General features: G+C 37.4%; 1 protein-coding gene across 1 annotated transcript in view; it reads left to right on the top strand.

Annotated features, from left to right (window-relative positions):
• The window catches only part of LAMA2 (laminin subunit alpha 2), a 376628-nt gene that overhangs the window by 335093 nt on the left and 21455 nt on the right, over nt 1-20080 (top strand). The window contains exons 47-52 of the mRNA XM_051616318.1: nt 3811-3970; nt 8523-8647; nt 10655-10817; nt 13136-13280; nt 15192-15330; nt 19350-19470. Of these exons, the coding sequence (XP_051472278.1) occupies nt 3811-3970; nt 8523-8647; nt 10655-10817; nt 13136-13280; nt 15192-15330; nt 19350-19470 (853 nt within the window). The remainder of the gene's footprint in view (nt 1-3810; nt 3971-8522; nt 8648-10654; nt 10818-13135; nt 13281-15191; nt 15331-19349; nt 19471-20080) is intronic.

Raw genomic sequence — 20080 nt, 5'->3', positions numbered from 1 at the left:
AAATTTAGCATTTTTTAGTCGAAGCTTTTATTTTGTATTCAAATAGAAAACACATTATATTGTGTAGTAATTACAGCACAAGGATTATATAACTTCAAATACTTTATCTTCTACTTCTGAACAGATCTTGGTGGATAACATCACATATATTTGATATGAAGCTGAGTAATTCCTCTTGCATCATTACTGTAAAATTCATATAGAATTAAACATAGGAGGAATAATATAACCAGAAAATAAGAGAAAGAAGGACACAGAAAACAAAGCACCCTAATGCCAGTTACATCCATAGCTCTCAGAGGAGAAAATGGCATCCAGTTTAAATAATTTAGTGAAATTACAGAAATCAGCCATTCCGAGCAGAGAATTAAATAAAATTATGGCACTGTCTTCAGAAGCTGGCTTAATGAAACCCTATTGCTAGGAAAATGCAAACTGGATTACAATACAAATTGTTGAAATTTTCACCAGTTCATGTTGCGCATACTAATATAGCTTTGTGACACAGTAATGCCAGACTTCCATTTGTAAGAAAGCTGCTTCAGCAGAATATGGAGCCAGGACATGGTATAAAAATTCACACACCCCACAAAAGCACATTGCCTATTAAGCTGTTTGTTCTGGATATATAGGGTGTGCGTGCCATTAGTTTTGAACAAACTGCTGGATCAGCCGTTTAGAACAATTACAGCTGCACAAATTTGAAGTACAGAGCAGTGGTTAGGAGAATTACATTGCAGAGACATTAGTTGGATTTGTGGGATTAGAATGAAGAACTTGGGATTGATTTTGGGTTCTGAAGGCAGACTTCATAAACCATATAGCCTACTGAAGATTCTTCAATTTTGAACATTTTCATCCATTTAATAACTCTCCTCTGACTCCCTCCATAGGCTGTTGGAGAGTTTTATTAATTTTATTCTCTCACCTTTTTTCTCCAAATTTCTTCTCAATTCTAGCCACAGACTTTTTAGCAACCTAACAGAGCTGCCTGAACAGCTAGAGCAGGGCATCCATTTAGAATAGGGACTTAAGATGAAAGTCTGGCCTTGCTGATTTTGCTGTTGATTAGGGTGGTGACAGGCATTGCTGCACAATAATAATTATATGGTAGGTTTAAAGGTTGAGAACAGTTCTTAATCAAGGATCCCAAAGGGCCTTGGAAAGAGAAGATGCGGTGGTATAGAGGTTGTGAAATTCTCAAGGTCACTCTGCATAATGAATGACATCTAAATATGAAAAAACTGACTGTTGAGTGATGATCAGAGATGTTCAGTTAATAACTTTTCCAAAATTTCCAGTGTGTTATGAACAATGTGATAATGACTGCATCTGTTTTCAAGAGGTAGCTTCAATTTTCAACACCTTTTCATTTAAAGCATACTAATACTTTGCATTCTATTGTATATGCAGACATTAGAATGGATTTGGTTTTTTCCTGGAATTTATTTATTCCTATAGAAATTCCCTATACTTTGATGGTACAGGATTTAACCAATGTCACAGTTACTTACCTACTTACAGAAGCAAATCTGATTGTCATCAAGAACTGCCATCAATCAAAGTATGAATTAACAAAGGAAAATCTGGCATAACAGTGTGTGACAAAATTATTTAAAACAGGTTTGCAACATGCAAACAATGTCAATTTTGTGAAACAGTTAAATGATGAGGCTTACTAGATCAGTGAAACAATGTCACTTGATTTCAGCAGGTCTCAGATAAAAGCAGGACCTGATTAGTTGTGATTTTAATGAAGTGTGGTGTAAATATTGCCATTGTTTTAATTGTTAATGACAGAGTTTAAGCAGTGCCCTTTCTTTGAGGACAAAGGACGCTTGAATCCCAAGTTCACTGTAGACACACCCAGCCCAGCTCAGCAAGAATTCAGTCTTCAACTACTGTGGCAAATGTAGGCCATACTTCCCAATGAAGATTTTCTGTGCTCTCAAGGGGTCAAGGAGCAAAGGTTTCTAGACGGCAATTTGTAATCCAATGTTGGTGACTTGCAAATGTCATCTCATTTACATCATGCATGGCCTAGGCAGTATGTAGATGATGATCAACCACACAATGCTGGTACATCTTCTATAACCCACCAGTTTTTCTGGTGAACTGACTATCACTAGAACAGTATCTCCTAACCTGATGACTTGTCATGCACAGAGTAGCAATGTCTTTTTGCTGTCAAGTTAGCCAAGTTCTATTGTCAAGCTCAATTGTCCTCCCCAGATAAAAGAGAATTATTTATGGAAGAGGCTCCTTTGTTAGCATTTCAGTCTGAAGATGAAAGACATCGTGCTATTTGTGACATATCAGACACCCTAAAAATTGTCAGACTACTCAGTGGTTTCTGCATTATTGCCCTTGGATGTTTTTAAACTGGAATCTTGATTTCAGCACAATAGATGCTGAAGGTGCCAATTACTTTCTTGCAGGGAGCATCAAACTTACACAGTTAAAAAAAATAAGTCTTTAGCTACTCTTGGTCTTTAAACAATCGCTACCCTGAGAATGTGTATCCTTTAAAGGGCTTCACATCAAAAAATCCTCTATAAAAAATAATGGAAAAAACTGGAAATTTATGCTGCATAGAAAGCTATCTGCCTAGCGTTCAGTTGTTTTTTTTGGAATAAAAAGGAAAATATTGTCATTAATAGGAAATTTGTTAAAAAAAAAAAATCATTTAGAATAATGTGGATGGCTTTGGCCCACTTGGTTGAAATGATTGGGAGCAACTACATGTTTGCATACCCCAGATGTCACTTAGAAGATTCCCCAGGCAACTAAGAGTTCCATCTATGTGGTTTTCAGAGCTGCCAGATTAATGTAATCAAAGATCTCCAGTGTTTTTTTGCAAATATGTATTTTTCACATTGAAAACCTTGAGAGGCAAGATGGCATAGATCTACAAAGGTACTCCCCACTCATTGGAAACCCTCAAAATTACTTTGCAATCCTGCTTCACAGTCCAAGAGAAATTTGTCAAAACTGAAACCTCTCAACTCTTTTTTTTTTTTTTTTTTTTTTTTAAATGTAAGTGGCTTTTTCTATGTTATTTCATAAGAAAACTGTCAGCTCGTTCTGGTTTTGGGGTAACAGATTCAGAGCCAAAGGGATTTCTGAAAAGTGCTTTTTAAACATAAAATTCTAATTAGACATAAAGGAATTTTACATATTTGATTGCACCAAAGTTCATGACTTTAGAAACTCAAGGGTTTGGTTTGTGTTTTGCTTTTTTTTTACTTTCTGGCTCTGACTTGATAGGATGGGGATGTAACTTTTCATCTAGAAAAGCTACACATGGAAATTTTTGGTGAATTTTATGCTTGTTTGATAGACTCCAGTGCAGAAAATGCAAACTCTGTGCATCACAGTGAAGGAAACTGAAGTACTTTATCACATGATCATTCATTTCAGTTCAAATATAATCTAATAAACCTCATAAAATTCAGAAATCTAATCTGTAAACTTGCCTGCATAGTTTGTTTCATTAAGAAACAATTACTTAACGTTAATTTCATCACAATAATTTAAAAATGCAGCTTCTTTATTTTAGCCAATGAAAGTTTCACTTCATCTGTGTAGTGAATTTTGTTCAAAAAGGGCATACAGGTGAGAAAAAAAACCTGGTTCTGTGATCATGTCTTTAACTTATGAAGCATAAGTATCTATTCATTTGTATCAAAGTGGAACATCATCAAATCAGTAATACATGCCTCTATGAAAAGATGCAAGCTAAAATAGACTTTTCCAGTGTTTGGTTTAACTACTGACTGTATACTCAAATTATTTTGTTAAAACCTCTAGGACGGGGAAAAACGGCACGATATCAGTGCGAGCTCTGGATGGTCCTAAAGCCAGCATTGTGCCAGCCACCTTCAGTGCTGTTTCTCCACCTGGATATACCATTCTAGATGTAGATGCTAATGCCATGCTGTTTGTTGGTGGTTTAACTGGAAAAATAAAGGTATTGTCTTGTCTGGTGCTAGCATATTAACTGGCTGTTTCTGTGGACAATTTTCATTATTGCTTCTAGTAGAAACACAGTACGTCTGTGTTGCTGTAGTAGCTGCTTTAGTAGCAGACGGGACACGTGCACTCTTGAAAGATTTTTGGGCTTTGCTTAGACTTGTAGGTGCCCAGACCTGAAGTTTTCCTGCCCATGCTGTTCAACCCGGTCTAGTGGGAGGTGTCCCTGCTCATAGCAGGGAGGTTGAAACTTGATGATCTCTAACGTCCCTTCCAACCTTAACCATTCTAGGATTCTGTGATTCTCCTCAGAAGCCTGGTGGCTGGCTGGATTGATTGATGCAGCATTTAGCCCAAGCAACTAGTTTCTGCTGGATAGCTGAATGCTTTGCCTTGGACGTACTGCTGCCCCAACAGGCTTTCAGTATGATCACAATAGGAATTGATTTCTGTTTCCATACATTCCCGGTCTCCTAATGATGGATATAATAATATATATTCCTTTACATTTAGGGCTTTTTTCTTTGACATGTACCCACAGTATCACTTCCTCCTTTTCAGTCTGCTTTCTGCTTTATTTTCTTGTTTTTTATTCCTGTTTTGCCCAATACTGCCTTTCTTATTAACTGCTTCCTGCATCAGACATCAGATCCTTAATCCATTTTCTCTTCTTTTTGCCTGTTAATTTTTCTGGTGACTGCTTCTACATTGCTTATCTTGATGGTAATTAATAGAAGATTTATGCCAAAGAGAATGGATAGCAATCTTTCAGAAAAAAAAATGAACTCAAGTACTAATTAGCATATATTTTCTAATGGCATTCATTACAAAATAATTTAAATGAAATATTCTATTCCTGATCAATATTTTATTTTTTTAATGGTAAAATTATTTTTAAATCCTCATTTAACATGCAAAAAAAGCTGACATTTAGACTTCCCCAAAGAGTGAAATTAAAGACTTTTTTTTTTTCCAGTCAAGTGTAAATACGTCAATTGTTGAAATAACACAATATTTTACATTCCAGCTTTTTAGTTTTCAGAAAGTTCAACTGTCTAGATGGTTCTGGTATGGGAATATGTGGATAGGCATACTCATTTCTTACAGAAAATAATATGGGTGTGTATTTCAAGAGACAACGAGAAAATCAAAGGATACAGGAGGGACAGAGAATGTAGATTCCAGTTGCTCAAAATCAGTGTCTTGAAGTCCAGCTGTAGCTTCAAAGATGTCCATGCATTTTGGAGCAGAGTTGGGTAACTTCACTTTAGATCTTCAGCACACACACACACACACACACACACAAATTCTTAGTAGACCTGAACAATGACCGACGAACTTAACTGAGAGCTATCTGACTTCAACAAGTATTCACAGGAACAGGAAAAAAAAAGTACGATGTTTTGGGCTGGGAAATCGCAAGTCAGTACATATTAGTAGAACTCAGATCTACTCTCTCTGTTTTATGCAGAATGGATCCACAAAAGCATCTACATTTTCTAGACCTAAAGATGCAGATGCAATGAATCTTGGTTTTTGCAAGGGCGAAAATAACCTCCATTCATTTTCTTTTATGTTATTTGATTTCATATGGGAAACAGACAAGGAAGTAAATTGAAAAATTCCTTGGAGAATTACACATTAGGAAAAACAGCCTTTCTGTCACCTTTTTCTGTGTTCTTAAAGCCTTAAACAGAGGTTCTGGTTTGCACTCTACCTTTCAGCTTTCTATCTAGAGGCAACTAAGGGTGTTTGCTTCCTTCCATTAGCCCTAAACAAGAACTCTCAAAAAAATATTTCTAAAATGGATCAACAGTTGCTAAAAGTGTCTCTGGACTGCAGAAATTAGTGACCTTTAAAAACCGGAATGGCTTCACTGACTTTCTGTACTCTTTCTCTTTGATCTGCTTTTCCAAGAGGAATGGAAACAAAGCAGGGAGAGGTGCTTTATCTCCCACACCTACTTTGTTTCTCAGCTTTCTTTCATTCTTGGATTTTTCCTTTTTCTGCTTTTTGTGTCTTGATCCTCCAAAGGAGTCATGACATTTCAACCTCAAGTGCCAGCCTAAAACCAAACCTTTAGTTTTATTTTATATTTCACTTTTGAATTATCAGAAGTAAAGTGAAGCAGGCACTGAAACATAGTAATACCACTTCTATGTGCACAGCTCTCAAACATCAAATCTCCTAGACCAGAGCTTTCCCCTGAATTCTACTTGGGAAAAAAAAAAACATAAAAAAAACTTGTGCTTCCATTAGGAATCCAGAGAATTAAAAATTATGCAGAAATTCAGCTACAGCCGATCTCTGCCACACTGCAAAGTAGTCTTGTGCCTAGTCATAATTTCTGGGCAAAGCTGTCACATTAGACTAAAAAAATTTGTGGTTTACTCAATGTCATCTCTAGGTTTCAGTGTTATAAATATTCTGCTAAATAAAAAGGTTTTAGTATTACAGTTTGATGGTAGAATAAGTGAGGTGAGGCAAAGGTACAAAGAGAGATACGAACTATTTGAGTAACCAGGCCCCAAACTTGCTACCTACCACTCCAATAAAAGATGTCACCACTCCTAACAAAGGTCATTTCACTTAAATTGCACTGTCAGAGAAAAAAATATTTTTAATTTTAAAATCTTTAGTGTTATATCTACTGCTTTTACTTCATGTTTAGTAGTAGTAGTAGTATTTATTTGGGGTATTTATTTTATATTTAAATACAAACAATATTTGCATAATAATTAGTCAAGAAGAATTTATGAACAATGAAGCTTAATGAAGTGTGTACATAGGAAAAAGATAGAGATCTATGAGAATCTCTAAATGGAGAAGACTTCATAGGCTCTTAACATTTCAGGGTAAATAAAAGGACTTGGAACCCTTTCCTGAATGTTTTCCTTTTTTCCTTTAGTCAGCTACAGTGAGGCAGAGGTGGGTAGTGAGGACAATTCAGCACATAAGAGAGTTCTAGGATCAAGTATGAGGAGCAATACTGAACAAAAAAAACAATTATGGATGTTGCAAAAGTCTGATGCCAGAACAGGCATTTTCAACCTCAATAAGGGTCCTCCAAATATTTTCTGGAGAATTCTCCATTTCTTTCCTCTTGGTCAGGAAAACCATCCTGAATTATTTTCTTTCTCCAGGTAGATAAAGACAAGGACAGAGGTAGGAAAATTATGTATTATAAGTTTGCTATGGCTTGTATATTTGCCATTCAGGTTTTTAATCAGACTTGCTCTGTTCAGACACAGTCTGTGAATTAAAAGTTAAATTATAACCTTATTTTTCTGGAATTTTGGTCATCATGTAGTACAGCTGTCAGGCTCACAAAATTGAGACCTTAACTGAGACTCTTCTAACACCATGAAGCTCTTTGGTCATTTGTCAAGGTCACTGATATTTTTTAAATCTGTCTCAGAAATCGGCTTTTTCATATTATTGGCTACTGGAGTGCTTTGGTTTTCCCTGGGATTTTGTCCACATCCCTTTCAGCATGCATCTTTGCAGTGTATTTAAAAAGAAGGCTCATTTTCAGTTTTTAAAAAGTCTTTCATCTGACTTGAGTATACGACTATGATACTTAGATATCATGAATTTCTCAGAAGTGACATTAAGTTCATACTTGTTGCTAATTAAAACCTTCCCAATTACCCTGGGAAATATCACCAGCACATTAAGTCTTTTGAGTCATATTTTTCCTTTAATATTTTCAAGTTGCACTTCTCCATACTCTCTTGCAAGATCTTAATATTTGTAATTGCTGTATGGAAAACAGCAGGTGCTTGTCTATCTCAAATAGCTAAGTATATAGATTTTCAATCAGCTCATATTGATGAAGTGAAATTTAAATGAAACTAGGTATTTTTAGAAGGATAATTCTGAGCTGAGTACTTTGTGTACCATCAAATATTACTATCTTGAACATCATATCATTTTATGATCTAATGAGTTTTACCCCATGTGTGTGACACTCGCTTAATGAGTTTTAATGGGCCATGAGTTTTAATTGCTTTGCCATCTGCACTTCTTTCTGCATGAACTTTACAAGTATAGCCAGTTGAGTTCTCATTTGGTCTTGTAGCTTGGATTATCTTGTCAATTTCCAGGATTTTTAACATTAAGGACGGCACAAGTAGTTTGCTTATTCTACGGTGAGTGAGATTCCTCACAGTCCTTTCTCTGAAGACTTAGACAAAAACCCAGACAGAGGTTGAACAAGTGAGAGTGGGCAGCTCTCTGAATAGCCGGGAAAAATGATGGTGATGTGGAAGCTGAGACAGCTCCTTGTTCTCTGGGAATCATTCTGCCTAGGCCTTTGCTAGAGTCTCACATATAAATGGGCTTTTTCATGCTGACTGATACAAGGTTTAGCTTACAGTTTTGCTGCTCATTTGTTCTATAAGAGGGCTTGTCAGACTAAATGTTACTCTTTATATTTAAAATAATAAGAATAATTTTCTCGTATTTGTGATGTTCATACCGGTTATGCTTTCAGACACAGCAGATCATTTCAAGTTGAATTCTAATGAGTTTTGCATTTTCTTTTGCAGAAGTCAGATGCTGTAAGAGTCACCACCTTCACTGGCTGCATGGGTGAAACCTTTCTAGATAGCAAGCCCATAGGACTGTGGAACTTCAGGGATATCGAAGGTGACTGCAAAGGATGTGCTGTCAGGTATGTAAAGTACTGTTTCTCATGCTCCTTTGGGAACCTGTCTGTGGTGACACTGTGGTCTGTTATAAGCAGCAGGAATTTCCACAGGAACTGTCAAGTTCCAGCAGACAGACGTGGTCCGTATACAACTCTGAGAGTTGTAGGAGATAGGAAGTTAGGTTGCAAAAGGGGAAGCACCCTATCTGAGTATTAAATGTGGTTGATGTTTTAAAAGAATTAAGACTGTGTAACAGCATTGTGATGGAAAAAAACCCTGCTAACCACTATCCAGGTTGAGTCCAAACATGAGAGGGTGAAATTCACAGTGGGACCAAGCCTGGCTCATGGAGATCAGTAGTGTGGGTACCTGCAGCTCTCAGGAAGCATGAGGAAGAGTGAGGTGCCTCAGGGGGGCTTTCACAGCCACCAGTGTAGTGAGCAGAGACCACCACAAGACAAAGTCGTTTTTTTCCTCAAAAGAGAGTGGGAAATCCTTTCCTTGCCAGTGACCTGAGGTTGCAGATAAGGTAAATGGCCCATCCACACAGAACCAGGATTCACATATGTAGGCTCAGAACTCTCTTCAGGAATTTTAAGAAAACAGAAGTTCCTTCCTTTCTGAATGTCTCCTTGTCCTCAGAGAGCTGTGACCCATCTTCATTTGTCTTTCCCACTAAACTAATCTTGAGCACTTTCCTGTGCCATATCACAGCTTCAGAAACTGAGGACCCTTGTACAGAGGCACCAGCTGATACTACAGTACAGTCCTGGGAATGATCATGTAAAGAAGACAGACTCCAGGTCTTGCACAACCTTGTTTATGGTTTATGACTTTCATGGTGACCCACTGCATGAAAAGAGCATTGTCCTCTTAGATGCTCCTGGATTTTTAGGGAGTTCAGCAGTGTCGGTGTATGGTATAGAGCCCATGATGCATTAGGTAAAATAATTGTCTACCCAGTCAGGGAAGTTAAGAGTGGGCTAGGCTTAGCCTTTTAAAAGTGATGGAAATTCAGTTGTGAACAGAAACAATATTGGAAATACTTGAGGATTTCCTTGACTACAAATGCAGGCCCTTGACACTTATGAGGAAATTTAAGGAGCATGGTGATGGATATACCTGTTTCAGTTCCAAGAAAGTCCTAGTGGAAATGGCTAAACCTTTATGTGCATCCCTACATAAATTTAATTTTTTTCATTCATTAGTGATAGATCTGCTTGCTTGGAGTACCAGTGAGTGGGAAGACCAAAAAATCCTGGACTTGAGATTTGTAGAAAACTGTATTAAAAGCTCCCTTTTATCTTAATCCACTGTTCCAGTACCAGGAAGAGTGTTGTTCTCCTGCAAAATCTATTTGCAGAAACTTAACTGCTAATTATGGCTAGAGAGGGTAAAAGGACTATGCTCAAGATCCTTCTGTATGTGTCAGGATAGATGGGAAAAGTTCCTAGCCATTAATTCACATATAGGTCCCTTGTTCAAATTTAATTATATTTGTGATTAAACCAAAAGATTGCTGTCTTGCAGCTATATGATCTGTGTGAAGGAAGTGGGCAAGAGTCTATCATAAAAATTGTATCAAACAATCTCAAAGCCTGATCTTTTCTGTTCTGTAATGACAGGAGTTCCAAAACTGTGGAGGCACTGATGCTTCTGCCCTTGTGGTTCTTGTAATTTGTGGGTAAACAGGCAAAATCAATTTCCTGGGTTGTAGTCTGGGACCCTCCAGAGGGTAAAATCACTAACAATAAAAATTCTAAGATTCATTAGAAGATTAAAGAATAAGTAATGCTATTTTGCCTTGAGGATTGCAAAATGAGCCATTACAGACTACATGCAACATGTTCCACTTGCATCTTCCTCCCAGAAGTGTTTTTGTGTTGGACAGCCAGTGTGCTGACCTTACAGCTTCACTTGTCAGAACAGGGGTTTGGTATAAAATCAAACCAAGGTCAGGAAAACTTTCCTCCCACTTCTTTTTTAACCCCACATGGCAAAGAAAACTGGTTGGAATTTCTGCTTTTCAGCCCACAGGTGGCAGACGGTGAAGGGACAGTCCAGTTTGATGGTGAGAGCTATGCCATGGTGAGCCGCCCAATCCGTTGGAATCCCAATATTTCCACAGTCATGTTCAAATTCAGGACCTTCTCATCGAACGCCCTGATGATGTATCTTGCCACTGATGACTTGGTGAGAAAAGCCAGCTAACCTCCATGCTCAGTTTTCATGTCATCTTTACAGTAGCTGAACTCATCATATGGAAAAAAACATAATTTAATGCAGCAGTGTCCTGGTTTGATGTTGCCTGGTGTGATGCTTCACTGCTTTCCAAGCGAAGAAAATGTTATAGAGTGGAAGTTGACTGCCTAGTGTTTACTGACTGGACATCATTGTTAGACTGAGATGAATTCCAGTTTTTCTGAAATTATTAATTAATTTTAATGTATTACAAATGTTTACCCATGCAGCATTGCCAGTTGTGGTTGTACATTCAGAGTTAAATACGTTGTAGTGGGAGTGGAGGGAAAATATGGGAAGAGACAAGTCATAGAAGAAGTTCTACTGACACAAAGAAACAATTTGTGTTTAATTCGGACTGGCATTAAAGGGGAACAGAATGGTGCAACAAAAAGGGTGTGGTGGTGATGATGTTTTCCCAAGGTCAACAAATGGTGCCTTTACAGCTAAAATGGAGAATAGAAGCATTAGTTGTAAAGCTGTTCCAGGTTTTTATTTACATCCATTATCAAATGTATGTGGATAACAGGGAGAAGTTATCTATAAAGATATCTAGCCAGATCCTCACATGAATCAGGAATAACTTAGCTTCAGCCTCTCTGACCCAGATTGATGTGCATGCCTGCCTGGGAACAGAGTCCTTTCCTTAGCCTTTTCATGTGAAACAGGAATTATGTCCAGCAGTTCTCACTGACATCTTGAAGAGTTACTGAGCACTCACTATTTTACAAAAACTTATTGTGTAAATCAGTGTTATTTCATTTTCCTGTATTTTGGGAAAAAAATATCAGAATTCCTGGCACTATCAAGGAGGAGAATGCTTCTCCTGACTGACTACAGTGAAAGATAACATTTTATTATGATAAGTACTTTCATAGTTTTTCCAATTAATTTTCATAATTGAATATTGAAGGCATAATTAATGTAATTATTTCAGAGTATTTTGTATAATCATTATTAATTTATGTAGTTTTCTAGAAAAATTATTTACTCGAACTTCTGAAAAGCGCTGGTAGCTGGAAGGCAATTGGTCCCTGATGCAATTGGTTTCCTAAGATATTGTCCCACTGATAAAAACTTTGAGGATGCCCTTTCTACTGATGGATGTGCATAGGCATCTAGAATGCTGCATTTGTTAAATTTTACTCTTCTTAACATAAATTTATATTTGTACACATAACATTATTATCACAGTTTAGCGTAAGTATTCAGCACATGGTAAAGCATTTTCATTCCCCCTAGATCTGAGCATGGATGGAACTGGCCATGAGCAAAATGATCATTAAAATTAAAATTTCTCTGGTAGATTCATGTACAGGATCATAATTCCATTTTTGCTTGCATGATGCATTTCATATTGTCCAGTTTCCTGGCTAGTTGGGGGATCTAACTAATGTGTATAAATGTATGAGGGCTGGGTATCAAGATGGAAGGGGCAAGCTTTTTTTGACTTGTGCCCTGTAATAGGAGGAGGGGAAATGGATTCAAACTTGAGCACAGGAAGTTCCACCTCAACATGAGGAAGAGCATCTCTCCTGTAAGGCTTACAGAGCACTGGAACAAGGCTCCCCAGAGAGGCTGTGGAGTCTCCTTTTCTGGAGACTTTCAAGACCCATCTGGATGCATTTCTGAGTGACCTGCCCTAGATTTGGTCCTGCTGTGGCAGAGGTGTTGGACTCAATGATCTCCTGAGGTCCCTTCCAATCCCTAACATTCTGTGATTCTGTGATCCATCTCCAGTTACTGCCTAGATATGGGTGTTAGTGGCTGACGAAAAAAAATAGTTCATAGCTCTCTGCTGCTCCATCAGTAAAGGTTACTTGTAAAGCAAGCCCGTTTTACCATCTTTACTATTCTTTTTTTTTCTACTTTGCACTTTTAAATCTAGCTGAGATATGTAGAAAATACACTGCAGTATGGACATATACTCAAATCTGAGGATTAGTTTCAAGTAATTAGGGTGTGTATTTCTGTCTTCAGTCAAAAAAAAAAAGAAAAAGAGTACAGGCATCCCAGCAAAACTCAAGCTATGTTGTTAGTGAAATTCCAACGAAGTTACCAATACAAAGAGAAAAAAATGGGAAAAGAGAACTTGACAGCAGCCATTTATACATTACAGTCCTGGGCAGTAAACACTGAAGCAGATCTTTTAAAAAGCTTGAAAAATGTTGTCCATTGTCACTCAGTTAAAAGATGTGTTTATGACAACATGCCTCTTAGCAAAATGAACAAGAGTCATAATTTGTGTATCTAATCCCTTTCATTAACAGAAAGATTTCATGAGTGTAGAACTCAGTGGTGGGCGTATCAAAGTCAGCTACGATCTGGGTTCAGGTACAGCTTCTGTTATCAGCAACCAAAATCATAATGATGGCAAATGGAAAGCTTTTACCCTGTCAAGAATTCAAAAACAAGGTGAGTTCCTGTGGTTTGAACACCATGACATTCCCAGTTACCTATGCAGTATGGCTAACCATGTAATCATGGGGAAGATGATGTGCAAAATTGCTGGAATTATAAAGTTCTACTGATTTAGCAAATTCTTTTACTTAGATTACAGGTGTGATAAGTTGTGTGTGAGTGATTGCACTGTCAACAGACCTTTTATGAACAGGTAGTTTAATTTTCAGTCATAATTCTGCTTTAGAGTTGCATAAATTACATTCTGGAATGCTTCTGCATGAGGGAAAAAAGAAGCTTGTTCATCAGTTGCCCAATGTTGTTCAAAATCCAAAATCATTACACAAATCTGTGTGGCTTTTGTTAGAGCAGCAGTAGCTGTCATGCTATACAGTCCTCTCATGTTCAGCACTTTAAAAAGCAATGACCTTGTTGTCCCTGAAGGCACTCTTCCTTGTCTGCCCTCCACAGTGTGAGCTCTCTAGCTGACTTTGGCATTTCAGACATGGGATCACTCTCATGTCATTTAGCTGAAGTAGACCTGGGAGCTGGGACACTGGCCAAAGTAACTCAGAGCTCTCCATTACAGATTTGCTGCACCTTTAGAAGAGGAATGCCTTGTTGCTAGTCAGTTAGTTTAGTTCATGTTTAACTCAGGAATTAAGATAAAATACAATGTCACATAATTGTAAAGTATTCATACCATTAAAAGGTATCACGTACTTATAAAGAAGATACAAGTACAGATATGAAAGGAAAATTACTCTGTTTACAGTAAGGTACAGCAGGAAAGTCTATCCCCCATTCACTTCTCTTTCACTCCTGAAAACAGTACTTTGCTTCCAGGTTTTGCACATGCCTTCTCTCTTTTAAGGCATTTATATATATATATATAATATATATATATATAATATAAGTCATCTGCTGCTACAAGAGACTCATCTGTGGGGACAGCTTCTATCAGAGAACACTATTCCCCATGTCTTCCCATCACTCCTTCCTCTCCATGGATTATACATGATGTCTTGCAGCCAGTCTTCCCTTTGAAATCTCCTAGGAGGTTGCCAGGTCTTTCACCTCCAAACCAAATCTATTCCATCTTTAACCAGAAGTCAGGCTGGACACTTTTTAAATTAAAATAAAGGTTCATTTCATTCATTGGGTATGCAGGTGGGGAGGATGTGGGTGTGTGTACAGATTATAAACAATCTCTTGCATTTAGCTGTCTCAAGAAAAACAAAAAAATTAAGAAGAATCCTTTCTTTTCATCCCTATGGTATAATACCCCCTTCTTCCATAGAGGCTGCTCAGCACATCTCAGCATGTCACATCTCCCTCATTGAACCTTGTATTCTATATCCATTAAAAATATACATGGAGCAAGCATTTAAATAGGATGGTTGCATATAGTGCATCGATGAGTCCAGATTGAGATTAGATAGGACAGCAACTGACTTTCTGGTTGAAAATGGTTTAGAGTGACTGATCATCAATCTCTAAGGCATGTAATGACAATTCTTAACAAATTTTTACACTAAAAAATCCTGCTCAAGTGACAACCTTTGGACTGAAATCACAAATTAGATGTAAAATGATCTCTTCTGTCTTGAATTTGTCCTGAAGTGTTAGCTCCAAATTGCACTGACACAAAAAAGCATATCAGATTGAAACAGGTTTAGAGAATATATAAAAATAAAGCATACAGAATTGCTTTAGATTTTCAGGTTGTTATGGAAACAGAGGTAAATGCAAGTCCTGTCCCCTGCCCATAACTGACAATTTGGACATCCAGTGTCTCAGCTACAAAATACAGCCCCCCCTTGCCCCTCCCCTTGCCTGCTAACCCTCCATGTATTTATCTGTTAGTTTCTTACATGAAGCATCATTGTGTCTGATATTTTGAAACTAATCTCAAATCTCTTCCAGCCAACATATCAATTGTGGATATAGACACCAATGAAGAAGAGACCATAACAACAACTTCTACAGGCAGCCACTTTGGGCTCAACTTAAAAGGGCATGAGAAAATATATTTTGGGGGACTGCCAACCCTGAGAAATCTAAGGTAACATGACTAAAACCTGTTTCTTTACCTTTGGTAGGGGGATGTAAATGCAGTGTAAGACAGTTCTCTGTATCTCTTTCTGAAGTTTACTTGTAGTAAGTGAATGGCAAGTCCCCAACATACCCTATATTGCCACAGCAGACCAACACCTTACTTGCATACACTGTGTATTTCAGTGTATTTCACACAGCTCACATCACACATACATTGGAAATAGCAGTACCAATGCAGTACAGCTTCTCAACGCTGTGCAAGAACCCTGATGTAGCTGACTTTAAAAGTATTTTTTTTTATTGGATGAAATTGAATTTACGACTTCAGACTTACAGAACTGGCTCCATACCTCTGCAAAATTAAGGACAAGTATCTACTTGTACCTGATTAGAAAAACTCTATTACAAACTACTCCTCATGGGATTACTTGTTAAATGGGAATAAAAATACTGTGCCTAGATATAATTTAAAATTATTTGTTTCCTGGAGTTCTTCAGTTAAATTCCTACTGTATTCAGGAATTAAAGGATATGATACAATACTTTTGATGTTTTTAATGTAAGGAGAATGAAATATGGCAACATTTTCACTTGAGAAGCCTGACCCTGAATTTCTTATGCAAATAAAATTCCAGCATTTATTTTTAAAATATTGCATAAAGTTATTTATTGATAAACTTCAAGTTAAGCTTTAATAAACTAAATAAATGGCATATCAGATACTTGAAGTTAGTGAATGTATTACATGGTTTTAAATAGACCAAAAAACTGACGTAAGGTTTAAATGAATATTCAGCAGTTTCACAATGACAAGAACAAGAGAATTCTGTGCTACAATGAACAGCCATTAATTTATGTCAGCTTTAGCTACATGGCGTAGTAACAGCCTTGAAGTGGTCTTGTGCACAAGGAACTGTTGTGGTGAGTCCACAGGCTGTTCCGCAACTGAAAGAATGGATGCTTTTGTTAATTTATTAAGTTAAGAACTGACTTCTGATGTCAGATCACCCAGCAATAGAAAGATCTAACCTCTGTTTTACTCATTAAATATAACACTACATTATGTAATTGTGAAATCACACCAGTGCATAACAAAATGTCTAGAGCAATTATCTTCTGGCAAATCCTTTGAGGTTGCTTAAGAAAAGCAGTGTGCCACAGCTACTTGGACCTGTGGTAACCATTTTGCCTACAGCTATGATTTATCAGTCACTTGGGCAAGACAAATGTTATGGTAAATTACAATCAAGAACAGTGAAAAGGGGATTAGGGCAAAGCTGAGCTACTGCAAACAATAGATGCTGGAGTACCCGTGACTTTGTAATTATCAGATCATGTCAGTTCTGCCAAATTCTTTTACCTGGCTTGCTTTTACACACGACCAAGTAGAGCAACAAATGATAAAAGCTCTCAATATATTACATTTTAAGTTAGCTGTTTGCAGGGTAACCCTGTTAATTATTACAGCCTGACAGTGTATATAGAAACTCACCATCCATTATGTGTTGTTTGTAAATTATGTATATCTGCTTCACTGTGAAATATTTTGAACCTTGCTAATAAGTGTCATTCGCTACAATTAATGTAATTTTATTTTTGGTCTGTTGTTTGTTGTTGTTCTGTTGTTGTTTGGTTTTTTTTTTTTTTGTCTTTCTGTCTCACCGTAGTATGAAAGCAAGGTAAAAATAATCAGATTATTTGCATGACTTGCATGTGTCTAGTAAGTGCAGCTTGAAAGCCCAGGCGGCCAGGCAGCAGCAGCGTGTGGGCAGTATTTACACCAGCTGTTACGCTAAGGCTGTTAATTCAGCGAGCTGCTCCTGCTGCAACAAGCAAAGCTGCTCCCAAGTGCTTAACACTGTCGTGTTACATGCTGTGCTCACACAAACAACTTCTATTTTCCTCACACAGCTGCTTACTTCAGCTGTTTGTTTATGACACTGGAATGCCTCGGAGGCAGTGCTATGGTGAGCCCTGTTACCGAGCTTGGTTCTGACATAAGTCCCGGGTCACGCAAGGACCAAGCAAGTGAAGTGGTTACTGAGGAGGTGTAGATTTTTGTGAAATATGCCATGTCTGAGTTTAAGAACAATGGAGAGGTCACCTATTTCTGACTGTTTCCAGTTTGCAACAATCTGCATCCATTACTTTTGCTTTTATTAGGTTCAGATATTAATCGGACTTCCCTATGTTTTGCAGCTAATTCCTGGCTTGAATGATAAAAATACAACTTCCCCTCATAATCCTGAGAAAGATGATTTCCTGCCAGGCCCCAGAAACCTGTCATTGTGTTCCGTTGAAACTGATCCTAGCTTGGCAAAAAAAAAAAAAAAAAAAAAAAAAAAAGCCAAGAATTTATGCAAGATCTTAGTGAACTTGGACCTTCTTTTGTATGTTTTGGAAGGGAACAAGCAAGTCAGGAGAACAGCAAGCATGTGTCTAATGTTTGCAAGGATGTAGAGGTCATATGGTTTGGGAGCTGGAAGATAACAGCAACTGTTTGTAATGGGACAACATGAGGGTGTCTGTGACTGGACAGGGCAGGAAGGGGATAGGAACATGGATGGTTTCTGGATGGCAAAGACAGGAGACTATGGGCACTGCTGAGATGGACATGGCAAAACTGTTCTGCTGCTGGGAAGATGAGTCTGTGGAGGAACTGGGAAAGAGCTAGGAAGTAAAAAATCAGAAGTGACCGTTAGTGCATGACTGTAAATGAAACAGAATATGGATTATTTTAGCAAACCAGATACTTACTTTCAGGGATGTAAATTTGCCAGAGAATACACCACACTTGCTAGGATGGCTTTCAGTATCAAAGCATGCCCCCGAACAGTATCTGCGCAACATGGTTTTATTTTGTAATTTATATTCTTTAAAATATTTTCTTTCCTTCCAGGGAGCTGAAGTGTTTGGGGTTTTTTTCTCCCCACAACTTTAATTCCTTATTTATTTTCCAAATTATTTTTTCTCTCTTTGAACTGTTCATATTATTCAGATATTCTACTAAGCAATCATGGGTAACATTGTGAGCGAATTTAACTAGTGGTTTTTTTTTTCTTTTTTTGGATTTATTCTCCATGGTATGAATGGCAACTTTTTTTCTGAAGTGACTTTGTAAAGCTTTTCAAGCCTGGTTCAGATGTTGCCAGCCCTGGCAAATCATAACTTTTGCATTTAAGCATGCTAAATTTGGTGTTACTTCCAGGGGTTTTCCTGTTTCCTCTGGAAACCAGCTGATGAACTATACCATAGAACTTTGTGATTCTATGACAATATTCTCCTGTCTTGGATGGATAGTTAGCTTTATAACAAACCCAAGTTGTTGTTTTTTTTTCTTTAACTGCCTGAGAAAGTCAAGTGTATGGCTGCATAAGAGAAAATATGTAGCAGTTTTCATATAAAAGATACTGGGAATCCAAAATAGATGAAAAACAAATGTCAGTCCACCTGGACATACAGAATTTCTAATACATAAAAAAACCACAAAGTAATTTTTTTATCGTCTTTGACAAAGACTTTATCCAAAATGTTTGTGTGCTGCTGGAGTTTATCTTTCATTAGGATCTAGCAGACAAAAAAAAGGAATAAAAGATGTGTGTCCCAGTTAAGTTTTCTCCTTATCATTTTGATTTCCTAGCTTGCATCCTTCTGCTTTGCCTAAAGAAGATCTGCTAATTTCATAGCTCACTGCATTGAAACACCAAAGGTGACAGCCTTCCTTTACAAAAAAAACAAAAACAAAAAACAAACTACACCAAAAAACCAAAACACCTAAAGAAAAAACAGCTAGAAAAGAGGAGTGTTGTCAGCTGGAGATGAGATTAATCTCTAGTTACACCTTTGAGTGATGCAAGGCAGAGTGCAGTATGTGCTAATAGGTGGCAGAATGCAAGATATATGCCTGTATTTAAAAAAAAAAAAAAAAGCATTTGCATATCTGAAGTGCATGTGTGTATGTCTGGCTGACTGTGTTCTCCCTAACCTCACTTTTTGAAAATATGTTGTACTTCTAAATTTTTTTAGGCCTGAAGTGATCTTGAAGAAATATACAGGTTGCCTCAAAGAGATTGAAATTTCAAGGACACCTTATAATATATTGAGTAGTCCTGATTTTGTTGGTCTGACCAAAGGATGCACACTAGAGGTTAGTTTGACTTACATGTATTTGAGTCTTAATGGTATAAATGTTTTCTGGTTTCTGTTTTTATGGCATAAATTAATTAATTGTACGTTCATACACACATAGGGATCTAACCTGAGAATCAGAATGGTTATATTTAAGAGAAAGAGATGAATGAGTTTGATGAGCAAGTAGACAGACCAATTTTCCAGGTCCTGACCTCTTACACAGTATCCCTGGACAGTTGTGGTACCCCTACCCCTACAGGGTAAGATTTGCTGAAATGTTTAGCCAGTGCTCTAGCTTTGTTTCAGTGGCCTAAAATGGGAATTACTGATACTAACGAATTCCATATCAGATACCACTACAGCAAATCCAAAAAAGTTTTCGTTAACCTGATGCTCTCCAAACATTTTTCTACAAAACATTGAACATTTCCAAAAAAGTTTTTGTTAACCTGATGCTCTCCAAACATTTTTCTACAAAACACTGAACATTTCCTTATAAATTACTCAAGCTTGGCCTGGCCAAAATAAAAGTGAGTACCCTCTTTTGCTGCATTTATCACTAGTACCTCTGGCCTTCATCTGGTTGGTGAAAGGTCTGGAGAACAAGTCCCGTGAGGAGAGGCTGA

The sequence above is a fragment of the Apus apus genome, chromosome 3, assembly GCF_020740795.1.
Source record: "Apus apus isolate bApuApu2 chromosome 3, bApuApu2.pri.cur, whole genome shotgun sequence".
NCBI lineage: Eukaryota > Metazoa > Chordata > Aves > Apodiformes > Apodidae > Apus > Apus apus.
The sequence above is the reverse complement of the archived record's forward strand: the minus strand, read 5'-3'. Positions and strand labels throughout refer to the sequence as shown.